This window comes from Drosophila nasuta, chromosome 3 (assembly GCF_023558535.2).
Source record: "Drosophila nasuta strain 15112-1781.00 chromosome 3, ASM2355853v1, whole genome shotgun sequence".
Classification (NCBI taxonomy): domain Eukaryota; kingdom Metazoa; phylum Arthropoda; class Insecta; order Diptera; family Drosophilidae; genus Drosophila; species Drosophila nasuta.
In genome coordinates this window covers 14,827,419-14,848,478 of record NC_083457.1, presented here as the reverse complement: position 1 = coordinate 14,848,478, position 21,060 = coordinate 14,827,419, and the positions used below count along the sequence as shown (strand labels likewise).

At 39.9% G+C, this 21,060-nt stretch overlaps 8 protein-coding genes across 14 annotated transcripts; 4 read left to right on the top strand and 4 right to left on the bottom strand.

The window, feature by feature from the left end:
* On the bottom strand, positions 1–2,357 carry LOC132793016 (tubulin--tyrosine ligase-like protein 12). The gene is made up of 2 exons (XM_060802599.1): positions 2,229–2,357; positions 1–2,156 (listed from the first exon to the last, which is right to left on the bottom strand). The coding sequence occupies exon 2, from the start codon at positions 2,006–2,008 to the stop codon at positions 113–115; it is 1,896 nt and encodes a 631-aa protein (XP_060658582.1). The 5' UTR covers positions 2,009–2,156; positions 2,229–2,357; the 3' UTR covers positions 1–112.
* A 306-nt stretch (positions 2,358–2,663) lies between these two features.
* Positions 2,664–4,855, top strand: LOC132793022 ((Lyso)-N-acylphosphatidylethanolamine lipase). The gene is made up of 2 exons (XM_060802611.1): positions 2,664–3,035; positions 3,464–4,855. The coding sequence occupies exons 1-2, from the start codon at positions 2,949–2,951 to the stop codon at positions 4,727–4,729; spliced, it is 1,353 nt and encodes a 450-aa protein (XP_060658594.1). The 5' UTR covers positions 2,664–2,948; the 3' UTR covers positions 4,730–4,855.
* A 1,118-nt stretch (positions 4,856–5,973) lies between these two features.
* Positions 5,974–7,443, bottom strand: LOC132793024 (lysosomal aspartic protease). The gene is made up of 2 exons (XM_060802613.1): positions 6,446–7,443; positions 5,974–6,372 (listed from the first exon to the last, which is right to left on the bottom strand). Exons 1-2 carry the CDS (start codon positions 7,364–7,366, stop codon positions 6,112–6,114), a joined length of 1,182 nt encoding a protein of 393 aa, XP_060658596.1. The 5' UTR covers positions 7,367–7,443; the 3' UTR covers positions 5,974–6,111.
* Positions 7,444–7,871: 428 nt separating this feature from the next.
* Positions 7,872–10,210, bottom strand: LOC132793023 (peptidyl-prolyl cis-trans isomerase FKBP8). Its single transcript, XM_060802612.1, has 7 exons — positions 10,046–10,210; positions 9,382–9,929; positions 9,240–9,322; positions 9,033–9,174; positions 8,806–8,973; positions 8,513–8,743; positions 7,872–8,448 (listed from the first exon to the last, which is right to left on the bottom strand). The coding sequence occupies exons 2-7, from the start codon at positions 9,910–9,912 to the stop codon at positions 8,371–8,373; spliced, it is 1,233 nt and encodes a 410-aa protein (XP_060658595.1). The 5' UTR covers positions 9,913–9,929; positions 10,046–10,210; the 3' UTR covers positions 7,872–8,370.
* A 454-nt stretch (positions 10,211–10,664) lies between these two features.
* Positions 10,665–14,274, top strand: LOC132793018 (NEDD4-binding protein 1). Of its 3 annotated transcripts, none has more exons than XM_060802603.1 (6): positions 10,665–10,949; positions 12,658–12,738; positions 12,791–12,994; positions 13,057–13,718; positions 13,785–14,006; positions 14,070–14,274. In XM_060802603.1, exons 1-6 carry the CDS (start codon positions 10,737–10,739, stop codon positions 14,272–14,274), a joined length of 1,587 nt encoding a protein of 528 aa, XP_060658586.1. In that variant the 5' UTR covers positions 10,665–10,736. The 3 variants fall into 3 exon arrangements, with proteins under 3 accessions (XP_060658586.1, XP_060658585.1, XP_060658587.1); XM_060802602.1 differs by having other exon boundaries at positions 10,667–10,949; positions 13,054–13,718; XM_060802604.1 differs by lacking the exon at positions 10,665–10,949 and adding an exon at positions 12,512–12,585 and having other exon boundaries at positions 13,054–13,718.
* Positions 11,023–12,499, top strand: LOC132793027 (uncharacterized). The gene is made up of 3 exons (XM_060802616.1): positions 11,023–11,517; positions 11,575–11,693; positions 11,755–12,499. The coding sequence occupies exons 1-3, from the start codon at positions 11,230–11,232 to the stop codon at positions 11,963–11,965; spliced, it is 618 nt and encodes a 205-aa protein (XP_060658599.1). The 5' UTR covers positions 11,023–11,229; the 3' UTR covers positions 11,966–12,499.
* A 109-nt stretch (positions 14,275–14,383) lies between the features above and the next one.
* On the bottom strand, positions 14,384–20,773 carry LOC132793025 (uncharacterized). 2 transcript variants are annotated; one of them, XM_060802615.1, is made up of 3 exons: positions 20,386–20,773; positions 20,229–20,295; positions 14,384–14,730 (listed from the first exon to the last, which is right to left on the bottom strand). In XM_060802615.1, exons 1-3 carry the CDS (start codon positions 20,446–20,448, stop codon positions 14,384–14,386), a joined length of 477 nt encoding a protein of 158 aa, XP_060658598.1. In that variant the 5' UTR covers positions 20,449–20,773. The 2 variants fall into 2 exon arrangements, with proteins under 2 accessions (XP_060658598.1, XP_060658597.1); XM_060802614.1 differs by lacking the exons at positions 20,229–20,295; positions 20,386–20,773 and adding exons at positions 17,837–17,897; positions 17,969–18,381.
* LOC132793020 (aarF domain-containing kinase 1) lies at positions 15,414–18,151 on the top strand. 4 transcript variants are annotated; one of them, XM_060802605.1, is made up of 4 exons: positions 15,414–15,467; positions 16,094–16,759; positions 16,831–17,382; positions 17,450–18,151. In XM_060802605.1, the coding sequence occupies exons 2-4, from the start codon at positions 16,106–16,108 to the stop codon at positions 17,774–17,776; spliced, it is 1,533 nt and encodes a 510-aa protein (XP_060658588.1). In that variant the 5' UTR covers positions 15,414–15,467; positions 16,094–16,105; the 3' UTR covers positions 17,777–18,151. The 4 variants fall into 4 exon arrangements, with proteins under 4 accessions (XP_060658588.1, XP_060658589.1, XP_060658591.1 ...); XM_060802606.1 differs by having other exon boundaries at positions 15,428–15,479; XM_060802608.1 differs by having other exon boundaries at positions 15,455–15,473.
* Positions 20,774–21,060: the final 287 nt, after the last annotated feature.

The window sequence follows — 21,060 nt, the reverse complement described above, 5'->3', positions numbered from 1 at the left end:
TTTGTAATTGTTAAGCATAAACGATAAACGAATTTTTAATGATGTATGTGAATGAAACTTGTAACATTTAAAAGACGTATGCGATGTGTTCTGTGATGGTTAAGTCAATTATTTATTGTCCATCTGCGGTCAGCAGACGGAAGCTCTCGCTGTTCTGTTCGTCAAGGAAGAGCAGCTTAAAGATGTCGTTAAAGAACTCTGGGTAATAGTCACAAGCACGTTTGCAATCCGGTGTCCAGTTAATCTCCAACAACTTTGGCTGCATGCTCTTCTGCTTCTCCTCGCCCGTCCAGTCCAGCATAATGTCTGCGGCGTAAAGTGCACGAGATTGGGCACAAGGTGCCAGGCCACAAGGAGGCGCCGCCTTGCTGGCACACTGCAACACCTCGTACAGCATGCTGCAGATTTGTTGCTCGACAGCAGACCAATTGTGTTTGGGATACTGCTGTTGCCATAGCTCTAGGAAATCATCGCACTTGATGTGATGTAGTTGCGCCTGCTCCTGATAATTCATCACCGTGTAATGCTTCTCATAGTCATCAAAGTGATCCAGCGAATATGGACGATTGGCGAAGCGCAAGAAGAATTTGCGATGCACATACGCCTGGAGTGGCTTCACACTCTTCAAGAGGATCACATAGCGTACATCGAACTTCACCTGAGCCTTAAGTTCATCGCGATGAAACAACACCGGATGTTCGATGTACTTTTGGGCAATCTTCGGTCCCGTTGCGGGCAAGCGAACAATTTGCTTGATATTGTCTGTGATGTGTGTGTCTAGACCGCGTGCCAAGTTCCAGGGTTTGATGATCCAATGATTGTCCAATCCCTTGGCGGCACGCTGTTGATAGTAGGCGACAAATTGACGCAGCTCCGTCGACAGATTGTAAGTGGTGGGCAACCAAGCCGGATACGTTTCCAACGTTGCGGCATTGTGATGTTCGGGCGCTGCACGACGACCCACAATGCTCAGCAGATCTTTTATGGTGATGACATATTCGAAGGGGAACTGATTGATGTATTTGTGTGGCGTCTCAACAGCGAGTTCCGCAAAGTTCTTGTAGTGTGTGGTGAGCCACAGCACATCCGCCTCCTCTTTGTTGTCCACGAGCACAAATTCGGGTGCTGATAGATGTGCACACACGACATCGTACTCGGCATACACCTTGAGGGGATCACATCGAACAGGGGTCTCCTCGACTGTTGGTTGATCTGCCGTTGGATACGTTTCGGGAATGTGACCGCTGGCAAAGTAATCAGCACTAGGTTCCACTTGCAAAAAGCTCTCCGTGCTCAGATCAGTCTCGCTCCAGGGCAGCAAGAGCGCCGAACGCTGTGGCGCATCCTTGGACACATATTCCACAAAGTCGCGTGTCACTCCACTGCCTTGCTCGCAATCCCGTATGGGAAACAGCAAGCTGTACGTGGTCTGTGTGCTCAGATGCAGCAGTGGTACTAAGCGGAAACTTGGTGTATCCGAATGATTGACCGCGGAACCAACTTCATCCATCACATACCAGATGGGCATACGCTCCTCATCAGAAAGGCCATCACTGGACAGCGAGTAGGCATGACAGTACTTCCACAGACGCCGCAGTATCTTGTCAATGCGCTGCTCATGCTCGAGATCCACGCCTGTGATGGCGGACAAACGATCCGCCAGCTGCGGATATTGCTCCAGCTGCTGTCGTGCACTATTCAGGCGAAATGTCCAGGCATGATCTATTAAATAAATAGCCTGTGGATCACTTGCCTTGATGCCTTGCTCCCGTGCCACTTCCAGGGCAAAAACAGGCCGCGCACTGCTGTCATCATCGGGATCAGTTTCCATCTCTTCGTCGTCATCGTCGTAATCGATTAACAGCAGTTGCAGCGCCTCCCCGGCATCAAAGCAATCCGTGCTCAATTTGCGATAAAGCGCTGGCCAGAGATGCACTGGAACCGCCGATGATTCCAGTTGTGGCTTGTGCAGAGCCACAAATTCATTGTACTTGTTAATGCCATCCATGTCGCGTGCCAAAAAGAACGATTGAGAAGGAGGGAGGTGCAGGTCCAATGTTCCCCGGCAAGTTCACATGGTTGGTATTTTTAGGATGGCCGCAATTCAAATATACTAAACACAATGCAGGTATTCGGTGTGCGCACAGTATGATATTCTATAAGCAGCAAAAAATTAAAAATATTCAACTATGTAAAAAACAATAAATTTTATTTTTAATTTAATTCACATTTGAATTCAAATTTCTTGCGCTTTCAGCCAGTATCTCAATTTGGTATATTTAAAAAGGTGTGTCTGCCTTTTGTTTGTTTACAGAAATTTGTTTACAATAATACCAAAAACTCAAACATATGACAGTAGTGATGCTAGGTCAGCCTTTTCAAGTCGACTTGACTTTAAAAAGTCAAAGATCAAAAACTTTTCTTCATTAAATATTAATATAAATAATGTGAGGAATTTAAAATGCAACTAATGACTCACTTAATTTATGAATAATAGTAAGCATAATGTATTTTTGTACTCTGCCTTTTATTGTTTTGGCTTTTTTTTAAAAGCAAACTAGCTTTTTTATTCCACAAATGGTTGGCAACACTCCATGGCAGGGCTGCGAGAGGGTCAAACAGCTGTTGCTCTATGCTGCCAGCCACTGCTTATAAATATAATGACAACAATACACTATTTCACCATTAGAAACGATAACACACAATAGACAGACGGCACTCAAACTATTGCTGCTGCTTCGGTTGTCCAGTCTTATAACAAAAAGCTCATAGTCATCACAACTCGACACGAATCGAAAGGGGTATTCAAGCTTATGCGAGTCTGACGAAATTCGCGCAAATGGTGCAAACGTTCTAGCAATTCTCTACGAAATATCACTCACTCTCTTGGCAAGCAACCAAAAAAAAAAAACCAAAAAAATAATAAATCGAAGAAAAACATTAACTAAATGAGCGGCACATTGACATTGCCAAACGCTGATGGCGTTGTAAACGCTGCTGCTACTGTCGAGCCACAGAGCATGGACATTGTTGAGGTAAGCATTTCGAGGATGATTCCTTAACCCTTTTCTTTTTTTACGCAAAATAGTATACAAAAGTTGTTGTTGTTCTTGTGCTCTGCGACATAATGATGATTTTGCTATTGCGCAGTTTCGCTAGATCGCTTTTCATTAGATAATCTCCGCCCAGCCTGGAGACACTTCCGGGGTTTGTTTGTTACACTTGAGTACAACAAAAATATTTGTAAACAAAATAGATCAATTACTTGCTTGGTTTACAAGAGGTGCAAAGGGCGTTTTTTCACAATGATCGCCTATTATCGCTTATCGATATCGAAAGAGTTGGCGCTCGTTTCAAATAGAAGTCCCAGAAAATATGTGGCAAACAATAATATGTAGTTTTTAACAATGTGTTTATATGTCATGGCCCTTTTTTTAAATATTAGTTTTAAATCAATTTGCAGCTTCCGAAAAATAACGGTTTCTGGCAATGCCTTTTTAACTGGACATCCTCATCACCAACAATGCTGCGCGCCGTCGAAAAAAAGATACTTTCGTATCTGAAGCTGCCGTATCGCGGCTACTTCGTGGACATCGGCCCGGCCGTGGGCGATACCGATAAAATCTGGACGGTGAGCATGAACACAGACTCTAAGGAGGTGCCGCTGGTGTTGCTGCACGGCCTTGGCGCCGGCGTGGCACTGTGGGTGATGAATCTGGATAGCTTTGCCAAAGATCGTCCCGTCCATGCCATGGATGTGCTCGGCTTTGGTCGCAGCTCGCGACCTGCCTTTGGCAAGGATGCACTGGTGTGCGAGAAACAGTTTGTCAAATCTGTGGAAGAATGGCGACGCGAGATGAACATCAACGATATGATACTGTTGGGCCATTCCATGGGCGGTTTCATTGCCTCCAGCTATGCGCTCAGCTATCCAGAACGTGTGCGCCATCTGATACTCGCCGATCCCTGGGGCTTCCCCGAGAAGCCACCCGACTCACAGACCACCAAACAGATTCCCCTGTGGCTGCGTGCCATTGCACGTGTTCTAACCCCGCTGAATCCGCTGTGGGCACTGCGTGCAGCTGGTCCATTTGGTCAGTGGGTGGTGCAAAAGACACGGCCGGACATAATGCGTAAATTCCAGAGCACCATTGAGGAGGATATCAATCTGCTGCCACAGTATATTCATCAGTGCAATGCCCAGCAGCCGTCGGGTGAATCCGCGTTCCACAGCATGATGCAATCGTTTGGCTGGGCCAAGCATCCGATGATCCATCGCATCAAGGATGTGCGCAGCGATATACCCATCACATTCATCTATGGATCACGCAGCTGGATTGATTCGTCGTCGGGCGAGAAGATCAAATCGCAGCGTGACACAAATATGGTCGATATCAAAATTGTAACCGGTGCCGGTCATCATGTGTATGCCGATAAGCCGGACGTATTTAATCGCTACGTGAACGAGACCTGTGATATCTACAAACTCAGTGGCGGCCATCTGCCATCGCCCAAGCCAGCGAGATCATCATCACCATCGGTGCACATTATAAGGGAAGCCACCGAATCGGATGATGAGCACGAGTTGCCCAATTTGAATACAGCGGAATCGGTGGAGATTAAAGCCGAAGCACCCGAAAGTGCGACGACCACGACAACAGTGCATCGCAGCGAAGAGGAGACGCCAGTGACTCCAACGGTTCAGCTGGCGGATGGCAAACGAAAATGATTTGCAAAGTCCCCAATTTTAAACGGCCCTCTAAATTATCTATATATTTATAGCACCATATTTAGAGCACACTGCTAACTAATATTGTTTTTGCCTAGTATTAAATGTTGTCTTTATCTATAATTATGTCTAGTTGATATTCTTTGCGCTTGTTAGCACTCAATTAAGAATGTTCTGTGGCTGCGTGATTCACAGTCAACCAAAGGGGTCCAAAGTGCGTCTTGATAAATTCAATTGTGCAACGTCATATGGTGAATGGAGAATGACGCCTAAAAGATCGCTATGTGTGTACATTTTCACCCTGATCGAATTGGATCATCATCAGAGAGGCGAGTGCTGACGTCTATCGACCACACGCGGAAGTTATTGACCTTACCCAGTGGCCTATTATATGTTTTGCTCCTAGTTTTTAGCTTAGCTAATCGCAATTAATCATAAATAGCAAAAATACGAAACGAGCAAAGAATTGTTCGGTTGTTCATGGCAACGCTGTCAGTATCAATTATACAAATATAGTATTCCTAATCTAATCCCTTATGTGTACTAAACATTCATTTGCAACTTTTTAGTAAAATCTGTTAGAAAAAGCTCAGTTCTTTGTAGTCTGGTGTATAAAATAATAATATATTTTTAAAAGCTGTCTTTTTGCTATCAACAAAGCTTATTTTACCATATACAGTGCAAACTCGAGAATGTAAGATAATACAAAACTGGAATGTTGGTGTCTTGACCTAATTTATATGTACTATATATGTAAGAAGAATTGTATCAGTGTCGAAACTATGGTTATTTTTATACAAATATAATTTGTTTAAAGTACATGCTTGCTTATATACCATTATTTTAAAAAAGTAGAAAAAAACTAAAAGAAAATTATATCACACACAATTTTTGTATTTATTTTAATTAAGTAAAGAAGTAAAAAGTTCGTTTAAAATACTATATTTCATGTTTCTTCGTATTTTGTTCCATATCAATAACAGCACTTTATTTGCCATGGAATACCATTATTTTTGAAGCGTTCACACAATCGAATGTTCACTGTACTTGTTTTGTTTATCAATTTTCAGATTGCCGGACACGCCAATGCGAGTTGGAACTGAGTTTGGCCTCTGTGTTGAGCTGATTATTGGTAAACAAAGAAAGCAGCGACCTTATCGGAGTTGAAAAAGTAAAAGCAAAATAAAAAGCTGTCCGCCTGATAAGCAAATTGTTCGTGACTAACAATAACAAAGCATAATATATGTAGTCTACAATAATTATTGCTTTTATTTAATTCTCAATTTGCAAGTGGAGAAAAAAAAGTCTGTCGAATTGCAAAAATTGTTCACATTGTATATAATATAATATTAGCGGTCTAATTGTTTTTGGTTAATACGCCTTTACTTAGCATTAGCGAATCCAACACGATCGTTGCCCATGTCGAACTCAGTGTAGTACTTTCCAATGAAGACATCGCCCAAAATCCAAAGTGGACCATTTGGTGCCGGAATGTCCATGCCCATGAAGCCCGAGAGGCAAATTGTTTTGCCCATTTGAGCGACGCGCAGAATGTAATCCTTGCCCTCCAGCTCAAAGGTCTTGCCGGCAAACACAAATTTGATCACTGGCAAATTGGGAATGAGATCACATGACACCACATACTGCAAAAACAAAAGAACAATGGAAGTGATTACTATGCGAAAATTGTTGTATATTTCAATAAATATTATTTACCTGACCGCCCACAATGGGTGTGCCACCAATGGCCTGATTGATGCTCGTGGCCTCCTCGACTGGCGCGGCAATTAGCGAAGTTCCAGTGTCGGCAATCACCTGGCAGCCACCTTGACAGAAGGCCTTATCATTCAACTGGGCCGAGTCCATTTTGATTTGCCAATAGGTTTTGCGAGTGACCGGCAAATATGTGAAATCCCCGGTATAATGATTGGGATCAGAGCCACCAAAGATGATCTCACCACCCTCCGGTGCCGCGGGATCGCGATTCAAGTAGAATGAGAAGACGGGCTGAGAGATCAATCCCTGCTCGTACATGGCATAGAACGGTGGCTTGACACCATCAACCGAAATGGAGCTGTACGCCAGACCCAAGATGCCATCGAATTTAGCGGCCACAAAGACAAGACCTGGTTCGCTCAATGCCTCGGCAAATGTTTGCTGCTTAATATCGAGACCGGCAATGTTCACAGTATCGGTGGATAAGTAACCGGACAAGCTGCCCGATCCGTAGTGAATGGCGAATTCAGTGCCATTCTTGGTGTACGTCGACGACTTGGTGGCATCGTATTTGTTGTGCATGAGGCAAGCAATGTTGGTCAGATGGCATTTCTTCGAGGGCACCCACAAATTTGAGGAGCCTGTGTCAAAGACCACCTTGAAATTCTGAGGTGGCGAACCAATGGAAATCGGGCCGTAGTATTGGGCATCGAGATAGTTGGATAACGGTTCCGGTGACACGCCATCGACGACGCCATATTTGATGCGCAATTGCTGCAGCTCGGTGCCGACATCAGCGAAATGCCGGCGAGCCGATTGGAACTTACTTAGCGGAACTCGCAGCAATTGTTGCTGGGGATGCGATGATGCAGCCCAGGCCAAGGCCAGGCAGATGGCCACCAAGAGCAGTGACTTTTGCATAATCACTTCACTGTCAGAACTTATTAACTGCTGAAAATTAACTTAACTGTTTGCTGGGCTGAGTCGGTTTGAGGCAATTGAAAATTGCAGCGCTACGAAAATGATTCAGCAAACAAGATAATGTGCTAAAATTTGCCATAATCAGTGTTGTCAATTTAGCTATTTGCAGCTCAGATCTGGCTATATTAAAAAATATTTTTGTAATGCAACGTGAAGCTTTTGCACTTATTGCAAATTTTAACATTATAATAATTACATACAGATATAGGATATGGATTAAGAAAAGGGAATATATTTTTTGTTTGTAAGCATGAAAGCTTTTTTTCATAGCAAGTTTCATTTAGCAACAACCGAAGCCTACAAGTTGGCAGCACTAGTAGTAAGTGCTTTTCTAGGGCTGTCGCGAATCAAAGGCGCTTTCACCTATTAAAGCTCGTATAATGAACTAGTTCTTTTTAGATGCGTTGTGTTCAATATAGATAGGAAAACATCGTATGCAGATAAATTTCTTTTTGTTATGATCCTCACCACATTCATGTTACGATCATTGAGTGTAGTTTATTTAATAGTACATTAATTTATATTATGCGGCTAATTGCCTTTAAAAAATGTAAAACCATTTAATAAAATAGTTGTAAATTTGAAAAAAGAATTAGCTGTATAAGCTCACAATTGGTACAATTTGATTTAAAAGGCTTGGGTATTTGTATATTTCGCAAATCATTAAAATTAGGATTTTATAATTAAAATTATCGGAAAATAAGAACCATAGCATTTGATCTAACATTACTATTTTGAAAGTGTGTGCATAGTAATTGATTTACAACAAATGTTTATGTTATTACAACAAGTAAGCAACCATCATTGCATCGTTTCCAACATTAATAATTTCGCTTTATGATGAAGAATGTGTGTACCATTTTTAAAAATGCATTTCAATTGCTTAAAGTACTCAGTAGTTCAGATTACAATTATGTTATGTTTGTTTTGTTCTTTCCTCAATCTCAGTACTTATAACGATAAATAGCAACACCAGCAACACCAATTAAAATGGAACCCATCAGGAAACCCAGAAGTTTTAGCTGCAATAAAAGAGATATTACAATTAATTTTTGTAAATTTGGATTACTTAAGTGTTTGCATTACCTTGGAATTGTCCACCAACGGAGTTTTTTGCCTAACAGCAGTTGTTTGCTCCATTTTCTTGGCCTGTCCCAACATTTTTTGATACATCTCCTTTTCGTTGTGCTCCTCGCGACGTGCCTTAATAAAAAGACGAGCCAAATCCGATTGAACTGCACGATTATCGGGCTCCAAAGTGGCCACCTTCTGCAACAGCTTGATGGCGCCCTGTGTGTCAGCCTTGCCCTCTAGCACCTAAAAGCGATAACAAAAGTAATTAACCATTGAAATATTATTTGTTTGTGTGCGATACTCACCCTGCCCTTGCGGTACAATGCCTTGGGATTGTTGGGCTGACACCGCAGCACATGTTCTACGGACTGCAGCGCAGCATCGAATGCACCAATTTTGATTTGAGCCATCGCCAGATTATTATACACAATCAATCGATCCTCCAACAGACTCTGCGAATCACTGTTCGACAGCTGTAATTTATAATTAGTAAGAATCATCATCAAGTGCTATGATATATTTCTTCAGTTACCTCCAAGTCTTCTTTGCCAAACTCTGCATCCGGGTCACCATCGCGATTGTCCAAGTAATCCAAAGCACGTCTGTACAGATGGATAGCATTATTGTATTCCACCCGCTTGTAAAAGTAATTTGCACGCTCCTTTTTTCTAGCACTGTAAATACAATTTAAGCCATATTAGTTTGTCAACAGGATTGATAAGATTCACATGGAACTCACCCATATTTGCGCAGCACTTCAAATGTCTTCAGATCCGCAAAGTCTTCGTACTTCGCATCTATGAGCTCTACTTCATAGATAAGCTGAAATAGGGAATGAGCTGAGTATAAGATAGATTAATCAAATAATTATTTTGAGTTACATGCGCATTTGGTGCCACAATCACTTCCGTTGAATTCTCCTTCTTAAGGCCCAGAGTACCATAGCCGAAACGTGGATCAACTGTAATCTCGGCCTGTTCGCCCACATGCATCATGGGCAGAACCATGTCCAGACCCTGCACCACCTCGTAGTCGCCTACATGGCACTGGAAGCGTTCCTCCTTCTCCACAACGGTGCCATCTTCCAGTTTGCCAGTAAATGTTATAGTGACCAAATCACCGCGATTCGGACGCTTTTCACTCGATGGTGCCTTCTTGATGATGCGCTTCAACAGCTGCTTATTTCCCAAAATATCACACACGTCCTCTTCGTTGTCTCCCCCCTCCCCATCACCAGCACTCTCTTCATCATTGGCTGTTTGCGTCTTTGCATTGTCATCGTTATCGTTGTCAACTTGAGCTGCCAATGTTTCGGCTACACTTGCAGCGACCTGCGCTGCTCGAATGTCCTTTGTGTCCTCGGCATTGGTAAGGTCTTCGAAAGAGCTGCTACTTGATTTTTCCACGTCCATTATTTTTTTAATTCCACCTGCATGTGTGTGGCAAGCAAACATTGAAACATGGAACAAAGGGCATCAAAAATGAGGCGATACTTTTTGAGTTGCAGTCGCGAGGCGAATGTTTTAATTGTATTTCTTGACTTACGTTTTATTCACAAAGTGCTTGAATGGTTACACGTTTGAAGGTTTAAGACGGCTCAAACACCGTTTCAATTTAATAATTTTTTGTTTTCTATTTTTGGGAAACAAACAACTTATTTGAACAAATAAAGTTAAATTAAGAGTAAAAAATGAATACTTTCACAAGTACATTTGACATTTCACGGACAGGGTTGTCGAGCAGCTTGACCGCAAGTTGAATTTTTAAAATATACTATTTTAGGTCAGCACATATACTAAACATCGGCACTATCACATTAATTATATGTAATTCATTTAATTGTCTTTGCGGTTAGTTTCTAATAATGCGAGTAAATGCTGAAATAGTAACTTTCTAGAAAATATTGCAGAAATTATATGTTCATTTTTTTTTTTTAATCTGATTAAAATTACAGTATTTTTCCCGGCATCTCGGTATTTTAAGAGACGACGTTGCAAAAATATTAGTATCATAACAAAAATAGATTTTATAGTAAATATTAATTACAATTTTATAATTCCCTTAAATAATTGAATTTTCAAAATAATAAATTTCATAAAAGTAAAAATAATTGCATTGTTAGTGCTAAGTTTCTGCTGGGTGGCAACGCCAAACAGCTGTTGAATTGTTTGCAAATGAACAGTGTTGTTGTTTCTGTTATTTCTTGCGGTTCGTGCTAAAATTGATAGACGAAGTAATGGGAAAAAGAAAAAATAGATTCAAAAAGAGAGAAATAAAACGTAAACTTCGACAGCAGAATAAAAAGCGCATCATTTCGCCGCGCAAATTGAGCAAACCACATACTCTTGCTACAGCTGCAAACACGTGTCAGTCCACTGGGTTCGCAAAGCCTGCTGCGACTTCAACGCAAGTTTCCGGTGTCATTTGTTTGGCGCCCAACATCAATAACGTAAGTACAAAGTTAATTGCATATGTGTGTTGTCCTTAAATATGTTGTCCGTTTATGTTTGATGGGTTGGGGGATGGTGCGGGGTTGGTTGCAACTGCGCAGACGCCAAATTTCCCCCCAAACCTAAAACGAAAAAAGTTGTGAAAATTTGTGGCGAGCTTCCAGACAGACACAAATTTCCAGCCAATCGAGTCATCGCGAATTTCTAGTTGCCAAACAAGAAAAGTGTAGTTAACTAAGCCCACCAAAAACCAAAGTGTGTTAAATAAAATATATAGAAATGGAGCAAATCTGGCGAAATGTGTGCGCTCACTATGAAGTGCCCGAGGATGTGACCAATGCTTGGTACGCACGCATCGAGCAGCATCTGAGCGTCGACAGTCCGACGCGCGCTTATCACAACTGGCAGGAGATGATGCAGCGTAAGCATTCGCATCTCTCGGACTGTTCGCCTAGCATTGCGTTGGCTGCCTTCTTCCAGTACTATCACTTTGATGGCAATCGCAGCTGCGTCGAGGAGAACTGCGAGGTTTTCGAGGAGTTTTGTCGTGATGCCAACATCGAGGATGTGAGTAGAGCAGCAAACTATGCGCATATTGTCGTGGTTATAATAAGACTATCTTAGGATCATGCAAAGTCGCTGGTTTGCAATTTATTGGGACGCAAGTCGCCCGACAATGAGCTCACCTGGTCCAATGATGACGAGGCCAATTTGCTGCAGGACGTCGATCTGGTTGTCCTTGCGTATGTTAAATTACATAAACCTCACATATAGAAATGCTTATTCATATAAATAAATGTTTAGAGCACCGCCAGAGGAGTACAAGCATTACACAGAGCTGTTGAGGCATGAATATGCCAATCTGGATGATGACACCTATAAGATGATGCGCATCAAGGTGTTGGAGACTCTATTGATTATACCATGCATATTCTCCACTTCGGAATATCATGAGAAGTACGAGGAATTGGCACGCACCAATATACGCAATGAGATTCGAGAGCTTAAAAAGTAAATGATGATGATAATGGACCCAATTCCAATTGCAGTAATTTGACTAGTGCTCCGACTACTGAACTCATAAATGGCTATAATTAATTATCCAAACATTTTATATAAACATTGTAAGAAACAAAACGATTTATATATGTATATGATAATGATCTTATGATAATCCTGTTTTTTTGTTGTTTTGGTTTATAAGTGATTTCCATCACATACATAATATAATATTCGTTTTGATTCAACTCCAGATCGATGGACAGCTAAATGAGTGATATACTACATAGAGATGACTTTAGCTAGCCAAAAAAAAAAAGTAAAAAAATCAAAAAAACAATCAAATTGCCATCGATCGAGATTTAGTTAATTGCCGTTTCTTAATTCAATTAAATGTCTAGCCATAGTGGAAATTTAGGTATAACCAAATGTAATCGAAAATTGCAAAACAGCTTTTATATAAGATATATACTAACATATATACATAACATTAATATACGTAAGCGAAATGAGCCTGTCAACACTGCAAATCAATATTAATAAAATCGATGTGTATATATAAATAAACTAGAACACATTTGTTTTACTCTAAAGAACTATAAAAGCATCCATAAACGACAAATCTATAAAAACACAGTAAGTACAAAGGAGAAATGACAAATAATCAGTTGCAAATAATACATTTTTCTTTATTTTTTTTCTAATTAGCCTATAATAAATACACAGAAGGATTCAACGATGGCGCCGCATCAACATCAGTTCAAGAAATTCAAGGATAACGTTGTTATCGTAAGTTTCTTTATGATGTATGTGTTTTCACTAGTTAATTTATGTATTTTAGAAACCAGTAAAGCGCCTAAATAATAATAAAAAGAAAGGTGACACCAGTTACTCACAGAAGTTGGTAAACTCTTTGAAACGCCGCGCATTAAATTCAAAGAATAATCCACAACGGAATGGAATTAAACGTAAGTTGGATTTTAAGAATTCAACCGAGCTGTCGAAGCGGCAGTTGCCGAAGCCAAAGTTTTACGTCACCAAAAAGGTAAGATGTTTTTCAATTGGTTTCTCCGCACAATAATTTCATTGTTCACTCAATTGCAGCAGGCTCGAGGTTCCAAGGCGCGTTTGAACAAAACTATTGAAGAAGGGGAAATTATTGAAGAGATTGAGAGTAGCGATGACGATGACTGCATTCTAATCACTCCAGTTGTGGATAAAGTCATTATTGAGTGTGATGAATCTGCCGAATCACAACACGTATCAAATGCGGACATTCCCAGCTGCAGTTTTGTTGTCGACAAAACCGGCGACTACCAAAAGCCGTTGCCTTCTAATAATGGTTTTATGTATCCCACCAATTCAATGGATGCTTCGCTTATCGCAATAGATGATAGCCTCGATTCGGTGAGCAGCGAAGAAAGCGAAGAAGAAATTACCGATCGCAAAACAAACCTAGTCAAGACTGAGCCAAATACATCGGTCAATGATAGTGTAATATTTGTTAAAGAAACGATGGCGACTGAGGATTTTATACCGTTACCAGCTGATGAGAAATCTAGTCCAAGACGTGGCAAGAAACGTAAAATTAACACAGTTAATGGTACGCCTAAGGTGATTAAGCGTATGAATGAAAGTTTATTTACCACGACGGAGCGCAAGAAATTGGCCGATTACAATAGCAACACCTATAATCCGGGCACCACAGTCAGCACAGCGGATTCCAAAAAGCGGCCCATTATTATTGATGGCAGCAATGTGGCATTTGCGTAATTATTTTCCATATATACAAATCATATTTAACGCATATTGTAATTGAATTTCCAATTCCACAGACATGGTTGCTCTAATGTATTTTCTGCGGAGGGCGTAAAATATTGTATAGAGTATTTCCTGAAAATGGGACATGATGTAAAGGCCGTCATTCCACAGTTTCGCCGCAATCAGCACAAATCCTCAAATCCCGCGTTGCTCGATCAACTCCATAAGGATAACAAAATTGTGTTTACACCTTGCAAAAATTTACCCAATCAACAGAGCATTAGCTACGACGATCGGTAGGTTATTCAGAATAATTTATAATATTTTGAAATTATAGTTATAATTTGTATTATTTGCAGTTTCATTTTGCAGTTGGCTTACGAAAAGAACGCAGCGATTGTTTCAAATGATAACTATCGTGATCTGATACATGAGAATGCGGCATTTAAAAAGATAATTGAGAATCGCGTCATTGGCTATTCGTGGTGCGATGATATTTTAATATTACCAAAAGATCCGTATGGAAGATTTGGACCTCCTTTGGATGAAATCTTACGTTGTTAAGATTATGAATGGAACTCGAACTCGAAGAGTTACAAAATTGGTTACTGTTTAAGTTAATAGTTTATTTGTTTAAAGTTTAATTTAGTAAAACAACTTGAATGTCATTTCTTTAGATTTGGGGCATCGCAGCTGGACCGCTGACCACAACCGTTGGCGTTGTTGTTGTCGTTGTAGTGGCACATGCCGCAGGCTCAACATAATCGGGAGGCGGCTCATTAAAAGCTGCCAGATTTGCGTTGCTGCACCCCAGATCGGTGGTTATAGTTAACGTGGAAGCTCCAAGGCTACCCGTTTGCTTCACGTTCGTGCTGTATGTTAATTCATCGTAGCTGGGAGGTAAATCCATTCCCTTGGGCAAGATGGACACGTCGTTTTCAGTCTCAATGGAAACGCTACCATTGCCACCGCCAGTATTTGTATTATTGTTGGTGATACTAATCTCCATTTGTCGACGAGCTGTTGGGCAAGAGAAAAGAAGTCATAAAATATTCTGTCCAGTTTATAGCATTTTGAGTGCAACGTTCGAAATGAATTACAAATTGAACATCAGTGAAATTGATTCTCAACTATAAAAAACTTTTGAATATTGGATTTTTAGCATTTAAGAAATGTTTATATAAAATCATTTAAGGAACTGAAAACTTTAAAATATTATATTATATATGCAAAAATTAGTGCATAAGAAATACTAAGTTATAAAATGTAAATAATTGCAAATAAAATATATAACAAGGAAAGCATTTTTATTCAAGAAATTCACCAATTATTCCAGATTTTGGAAGAAATAACCATTTTTTTTATTAATGCTGCAAATAATTGAACAATTTCGCAACCGATAGAATAAACGTGATAACAGATCCCAATAAATGACAAATTTTTGTTTATTTTAGCAACAACTATCTCTTATCAGACATTTATCTAATAATGATTTTTGCATACATTTTTTCGCTGATAACGAGGCGAATACAAATTTAGCACTGCCATGGTTTTCAATTTGTCATTTGAACTAAGCCTGGTGTAACGGAAATATCAAATCGATTAAATTGCCAGCACCGCTATCGATAACTCTTATCGCTGCCGGGCAGTGCGCAACACACGAGCAGCGTACGTGCCGCGAACAGCTGACTACATTCATTCAGTAGCGCGCGACTGGCCGTCGGCCACAGGTTTAAAGTTGTATTTATTAATTTAGTGTAAGTGTAAGTGTAAGTGTAAACGGTAGCTATTAACAAAGCATGTGCATATGTTAGTCTAGGCTTACGCACGCACACAATCGTGGTATAAGTGAAACTGTTTGCACAAGAACCATTAAGAGCCAAGAGATGAATGGACATCAAGGTTTTTTATGTAATGAAACCACCGTGCTGACGTAGTTGGGTCAATGGATGGTGAAAGTGATGTTACAAATGTAAACTAAGCAAATGCAACAGGTTTTTGTGTCATTGGTCAATGTATTGGAATGAACAACGTGCACAGTTCAATAAATTAGTTACTTTGTCTGCATGTTGGAATTTTGCCTTGCAAACACTAAAGTTTTTATTTTTTTGGCAAATCCGCTGAGTAAGTGAAAGTTAGTTGCGAAAAGGGCCAAAGTGCTAAATTCCAACAGCAAGCTCATTATGAGTAGGTACACATACAGTACATAAATTAATTGTTATCGGTTTTCCTATAAAATAAAACCCGCTTCTAATGCAAATGGGGTTAAAGGTTAAGTGACACTAAAGCTGTGTGACAACCTGTTGACTTAACGGTTCACTGCCTCTTTTAACATTTGCTGTGCTAGCAAAACTAATTTAGTTCTACTTTCTCACCCGTGCAGTGCACAATATAGATGCTGAGACGCGTGCTTGCATTTGGAGCCCTTGGAGCAGGCGTCGTCAGCACTGCGCTGAGTCTCCACACCAACGACTATGACCTCAACTCGTTGGGCATTGTGCGCTTGTCGCGTTCCGCTTGCGCGGTCGTCGATGTGGCGTTGACCTACAAGCAAGAGCTCTACTACAGGGAATGGGATAAGACGACGCCCGAATACAAGGCGGAGAAGAGTCGAGTGCACAAGATTGCAGCGGATAAGTTGCTGCAATTGATATGCATCAACAAGGGTGTGTATATCAAGGTGGGTCAACACATTGGTGCCTTGGAGTATCTGCTGCCCAAGGAGTTTGTGCAGACGATGAAGGTGCTGCATTCGGATGCACCACAGAACCCCATCGAGGATCTGTATAAAGTGATACGACAGGATTTGAAGCGTGAACCAACGGAATTGTTTGAGAGCTTTGAACCCGAACCGCTGGGCACTGCATCATTGGCTCAGGTGCACAAAGCGCGTCTGAAGACGGGCGAAGTTGTAGCCGTTAAAGTGCAGCATCCATATGTCAAGGGCAATTCGCGGGTGGACATGAAGACCATGGAGATGGCAGTACGGATACTGGGGCGCATATTTCCCGACTTTAAGATACAATGGCTGGTCGAGGAGTCCAAGAAGGTGAGCTAGCTGAATTTCATATTAGAGAATTACAAATTGTGAGCCCATATTCCCCCCTCTTTGCTCCACAGAATTTGCCTGTTGAACTGGACTTTTTGAACGAGGGCAAGAATGCGGAGAAGGTTGCTGGCCAGTTCAAGAAATACAGTTGGTTGCGTGTGCCCAAAATCTACTGGGAGCTAAGCACGCCACGTGTGCTGGTCATGGAATATCTGGAGGGTGGCCATGTCACTGATTTGGATTACATTAAACGCAACAAAATCGACGCTTTTGAGGTGGCCAACAAAATTGGCAGACTCTACTCGGAAATGATCTTTTCCACGGGCTTTGTGCACAGCGATCCGCATCCAGGGAACATTCTCGTTCGTCAGACGCCCAAAAATGATTTGGAAATTGTACTGCTCGATCATGGACTGTATGCCAATTTGACCGACAAGTTCCGCTATGAATATTCCAAGCTCTGGCTGAGCATCATGAAGATTGATCGCAAGGCAATGCGCAAGCACAGCGAACAGTTGGGCATTACACGGGATCTGTATGGTTTGTTTGCGTGCATGGTGACAGGTCGACCCTGGGAGACACTGATGCAGGGCATCACCAAAGTCAAATATTCCAAAGAAGAGGTGAGGACACAATAGCTACAATACATAGATATTTTTAAATGGCAATCTCTTCCTTTTGGATTTGCAGAAGAATACGCTGCAGAGCAACACGTCGCAGGTGTTGCCGCACATCTCGGATGTGCTGGAGCAGGTGGATCGTCAGATGCTGCTCATATTGAAGACGAACGATCTGATACGCAGCATTGAGTCAACGTTGCGTACACAGAATCGCATGACTGCCTTCTGGGCCATGACCAAGTGCTGTGTGCAATCCACATACGCAGAGCAGCGGGCACAAGAGACAACGAAGTCGAAGCGTTGGCGCTTGGAGCTGAGCGAACGATGGGAGTTGTTCAAACTGAATGTCTACTACCTCTTTTTGGGGCTGAAGGCTGCACTCAAGCAGGTGCTCTAGTCAGGATGACGAATGTGGATGATGAAGATTGATTAAAGTACAAATTTGTGGGAAATTTACCTCGTTGCCTCTGTTCAATTAGACGGCGTGCCTGCTCCTGGCGTTTGCGTTGTAAAGCGCTCTTTTTTAAATAGATTAATCAAACATTAGTTGCATGCAAATGATTGAATAATCGGGTAGCAAACATATTACCATTATTATCGCAAATGGAAGTAAAATGATGAAGAACACCACGAGCACAATGTAGAACGCATAACCGGAATAGAAGTACACATCCGGGTCGGGTTGCACCCAATTGGGATTATCGTAATCGGAGTAAAATGGCGTTGTACTAGCTGTTGTATAGTAACTATAAGTTATCGTCGATGTTGAGTTGGTGCTCTGCAAAATGCTGCTTGTCGTGATGGCCGTTGTGGCCGTGGTGGCATTTACTTCTATAGCGGGAGCCATATTCGTTTGATGCAAGGAGCAAGTAGCAAAAAGCAAGGAGCTGCCGATAATATTACGAAATTGGTTAACGCGTCTCGATTCGTTCAAAGTATTCGCTCAAACTGAATTGAAAGCCAGAAATTGATGAGGACTGCGTCCACTCATCCATGCACACGGGTCACAAACACTCACTCAAGGCACAGTTCGCATATTTGCTTTGTAATCATTAGCTGATAAAACTGACAAAAACCACAGCACAGCCTAGGCTTAAGTTCCGTATCTACTTGGTGCCTCCCCCACATATCGGGGCAAGGTGTGCCTATCCAATTGCCATCGCCGTCTTTATCTAATGTGTTTCTCTGATAAATTTGTGCAAAATGTCGCACAAACTACGTACACATGTCCATGTATTTTTGATAGTGATTTATGGCGAGTTTTCTATTCCGAATACAAAATTTCTACCTTATCGTTCATGGCTTATAGAGATGGTCTTCCGTTTTTTTTTATTTTAAGCCAGCTCGATACAGAAAATGCAATTAGCAAAATTGTATTTGCAAATGCATTTTAGCAAATATTTGCAGTCGATAAACATAAATGTAAATGGCTAAAACTGATTTTTTTTAAACTTATTAAAATAGTAAGAAATGCTTTACGTTTTCTTAGACGATTTTTAACATTTTGGGAAATATTTTTTTATTTGTTTTCTTTCCATAATTTCCATAATTTTTTTGAAAATATTCGTTAAAACAAAATTGTGCATCTCTAATGTTGTTTTAATATGGTTTGAATTACCCATGTTTAAAAACTCAGCTTTGTGTTGAAATCTTTTTATTATTGCTAATGAATGACTCAGGCTAATCGAGATCTTCAAGTAAGTTAAAGTTACAATAGGATTTATGTGGGCAGTATAATTCTGTATTTGAGCCGAGTAATCTGTTGCTTAATTTAAATTTAAAAAACTCCAATAAAGCTTTTAATATGTTTAAAATTAAGACATATAATATATTTGTTGTCAATGAGCTAATCTTATCGCTGTACTGACCTTTTAATGCATTGCATTATTGCAAAAAAAAAGATGATAAAGAGTTGAGTAGTTTATGTTATAATGTAATGATTATCTCTGCTATGAAAGCTTTTATTGGTCTGCTTTCTGATATAAAAAGATACATTTAAGAGTTTGGAGTGTACTCGACTGTGAGTTGCCTGATATTCATTTTTAATAAAACCATATTCTAAAAATACACTAAATGTATAGACCGAAAAAAAACTAAAATAATCAGAAGGCTTTATTTGGTATATCGATAAGTTGCTACATTGAAAATATACTATAGACTACAAAATATACCAAATAAGCTAAAGAAAGATGCAGTTGAAGTTTTTGTCATAAAAAAGTATTTTTTCAGAAATTCTATAATTTTTATTTGATCGCAGCCAAATTTTGAGGAGTTTTTGTATTTATGTATGTTATATTTGGGTAATTCCAAAACGGAATTTGTCCCGTGCGAGACTCCTTACATTGAAAATAATATAAACTGAAACAATTTTAAAAATAAGAAAAGTTTATTTTTATAGCTCTAGATAAGCACTTTAATTAGAGCTAAGAATGGTTTTGGAATTTTCTTTCTGTTTTGTTTTCTGTTGTCATAATTGCAAAAATTAACCAATTCGTACGCAAAACTAAAAAATTAACGAAATTATATATTTTATCGGAAAACAAATCAAGCTCCTAAAATCAATCTTAGCTCTAAATATAGTGCTTATCTAGAGCTTTAAGAATAACATTCACTTATTTTTGAAATTGTTTCAGTTTATGTTATTTTCACTGCAGTGCACTGTAAAAAGTCTCGCACGGGACAAATTCCGTCATGGAATTACCCATATATACTTTATTTCCTGCACTCTCAAAGTTAAAATAATCTTCCACCTTAGCGGGTATAAAAACACGGTTAAACAGTCCATCTCTAGTTGAGTTGGTCAAGTACTAAAGAAACTAGTGTAAATATTTGCGTTTATGTTTGCTCACCTTGTTCGATGTGAGCCGCCTCCTTGAGTTGTCTAAGCATAAAGAAGCGATAGGCAATCATAAGTGTCTGCAATTGAATGTCAAAGTATTAGCAACATATGTATATTTGTTGTACAAACATTCGAACGCAACATAAATAACAAAATACAATACTCACACGCAGAATGAAGAGGCAAAAGCATATTATGGCCAAGGCAATTAGCAGAGGGCCCGAATCCATTTTAAGCTCGTTTTGTTTATGTTTGTTTTTACAATTATAGTAAAATGCAAACTTAGTTTCTTTATGTTGTATCTATGTAAACGTATTTTGTACTTTTTGTTGCGTTGCGATGATTCACTTTAAGCCTTCGCGCATGTTCCGCGATAAGATATGAATGGATATTTTCGTAAATGTGAATGTTTATAATATTCACCCAAAATGGCATTGATTACATTTTAATCAGTTAACAAATTACGCGTTCAACCATTTCACCATTTCTTTGTAAAGCAAACTCTTTTTGTTTAAACTTTTTTGAAGTCCGAGCTAAGTCGCCGACAGAATGCGAATGGACCTCAATATCTCTGCTTATTATTATAGGCTCTACCCAACCTAGAGTGTTGCATATATGGGTATCATAACTCTTAGAAAAGGTATGTAACAGGCTTACTGTTGTTAAGATCTTTATCTTTATTTACTTTATATTATGATGTTTTAAGAAATAAAAAGAATATTTTTTATTCAACTTTTATTCATTATTCATTAGTACTTGTTTTACTCAAATTTATTCAATTAGAACCTAAATTAAAACCTAAAAAGTAAAAGTCGCTGAGCTTTAATTTCATTAGTTTACAA

Coding starts and splice junctions, on each gene's coding strand:
- LOC132793025 (XM_060802614.1), bottom strand. CDS start 18,226: ATGGCTCCCGCTATAGAAGTAAATGCCACCACGGCCACAACGGCCATC. Junction 17,898..17,968: donor TTCCATTTGCGATAATAATG/GTAATATGTTTG, acceptor TATTTAAAAAAG/AGCGCTTTACAACGCAAACG. Junction 14,731..17,836: donor AATTGAACAGAGGCAACGAG/GTAAATTTCCCA, acceptor CTTGCCCAACAG/CTCGTCGACAAATGGAGATT.
- LOC132793020 (XM_060802605.1), top strand. CDS start 16,106: ATGCTGAGACGCGTGCTTGCATTTGGAGCCCTTGGAGCAGGCGTCGTC. Junction 16,760..16,830: donor TGGTCGAGGAGTCCAAGAAG/GTGAGCTAGCTG, acceptor TTTGCTCCACAG/AATTTGCCTGTTGAACTGGA. Junction 17,383..17,449: donor TCAAATATTCCAAAGAAGAG/GTGAGGACACAA, acceptor TTGGATTTGCAG/AAGAATACGCTGCAGAGCAA.
- LOC132793023 (XM_060802612.1), bottom strand. CDS start 9,912: ATGGACGTGGAAAAATCAAGTAGCAGCTCTTTCGAAGACCTTACCAAT. Junction 9,323..9,381: donor TTGTGGCACCAAATGCGCAT/GTAACTCAAAAT, acceptor TCCCTATTTCAG/CTTATCTATGAAGTAGAGCT. Junction 8,449..8,512: donor CGTTGGTGGACAATTCCAAG/GTAATGCAAACA, acceptor CTTTTATTGCAG/CTAAAACTTCTGGGTTTCCT.
- LOC132793027 (XM_060802616.1), top strand. CDS start 11,230: ATGGAGCAAATCTGGCGAAATGTGTGCGCTCACTATGAAGTGCCCGAG. Junction 11,518..11,574: donor GTGATGCCAACATCGAGGAT/GTGAGTAGAGCA, acceptor AGACTATCTTAG/GATCATGCAAAGTCGCTGGT. Junction 11,694..11,754: donor GTCGATCTGGTTGTCCTTGC/GTATGTTAAATT, acceptor ATAAATGTTTAG/AGCACCGCCAGAGGAGTACA.
- LOC132793024 (XM_060802613.1), bottom strand. CDS start 7,366: ATGCAAAAGTCACTGCTCTTGGTGGCCATCTGCCTGGCCTTGGCCTGG. Junction 6,373..6,445: donor CACCCATTGTGGGCGGTCAG/GTAAATAATATT, acceptor TTGTTTTTGCAG/TATGTGGTGTCATGTGATCT.
- LOC132793022 (XM_060802611.1), top strand. CDS start 2,949: ATGAGCGGCACATTGACATTGCCAAACGCTGATGGCGTTGTAAACGCT. Junction 3,036..3,463: donor AGAGCATGGACATTGTTGAG/GTAAGCATTTCG, acceptor ATCAATTTGCAG/CTTCCGAAAAATAACGGTTT.
- LOC132793018 (XM_060802602.1), top strand. CDS start 10,737: ATGGGAAAAAGAAAAAATAGATTCAAAAAGAGAGAAATAAAACGTAAA. Junction 10,950..12,657: donor TGGCGCCCAACATCAATAAC/GTAAGTACAAAG, acceptor TTTTCTAATTAG/CCTATAATAAATACACAGAA. Junction 14,007..14,069: donor AGCATTAGCTACGACGATCG/GTAGGTTATTCA, acceptor TATTATTTGCAG/TTTCATTTTGCAGTTGGCTT.
- LOC132793016 (XM_060802599.1), bottom strand. CDS start 2,008: ATGGATGGCATTAACAAGTACAATGAATTTGTGGCTCTGCACAAGCCA.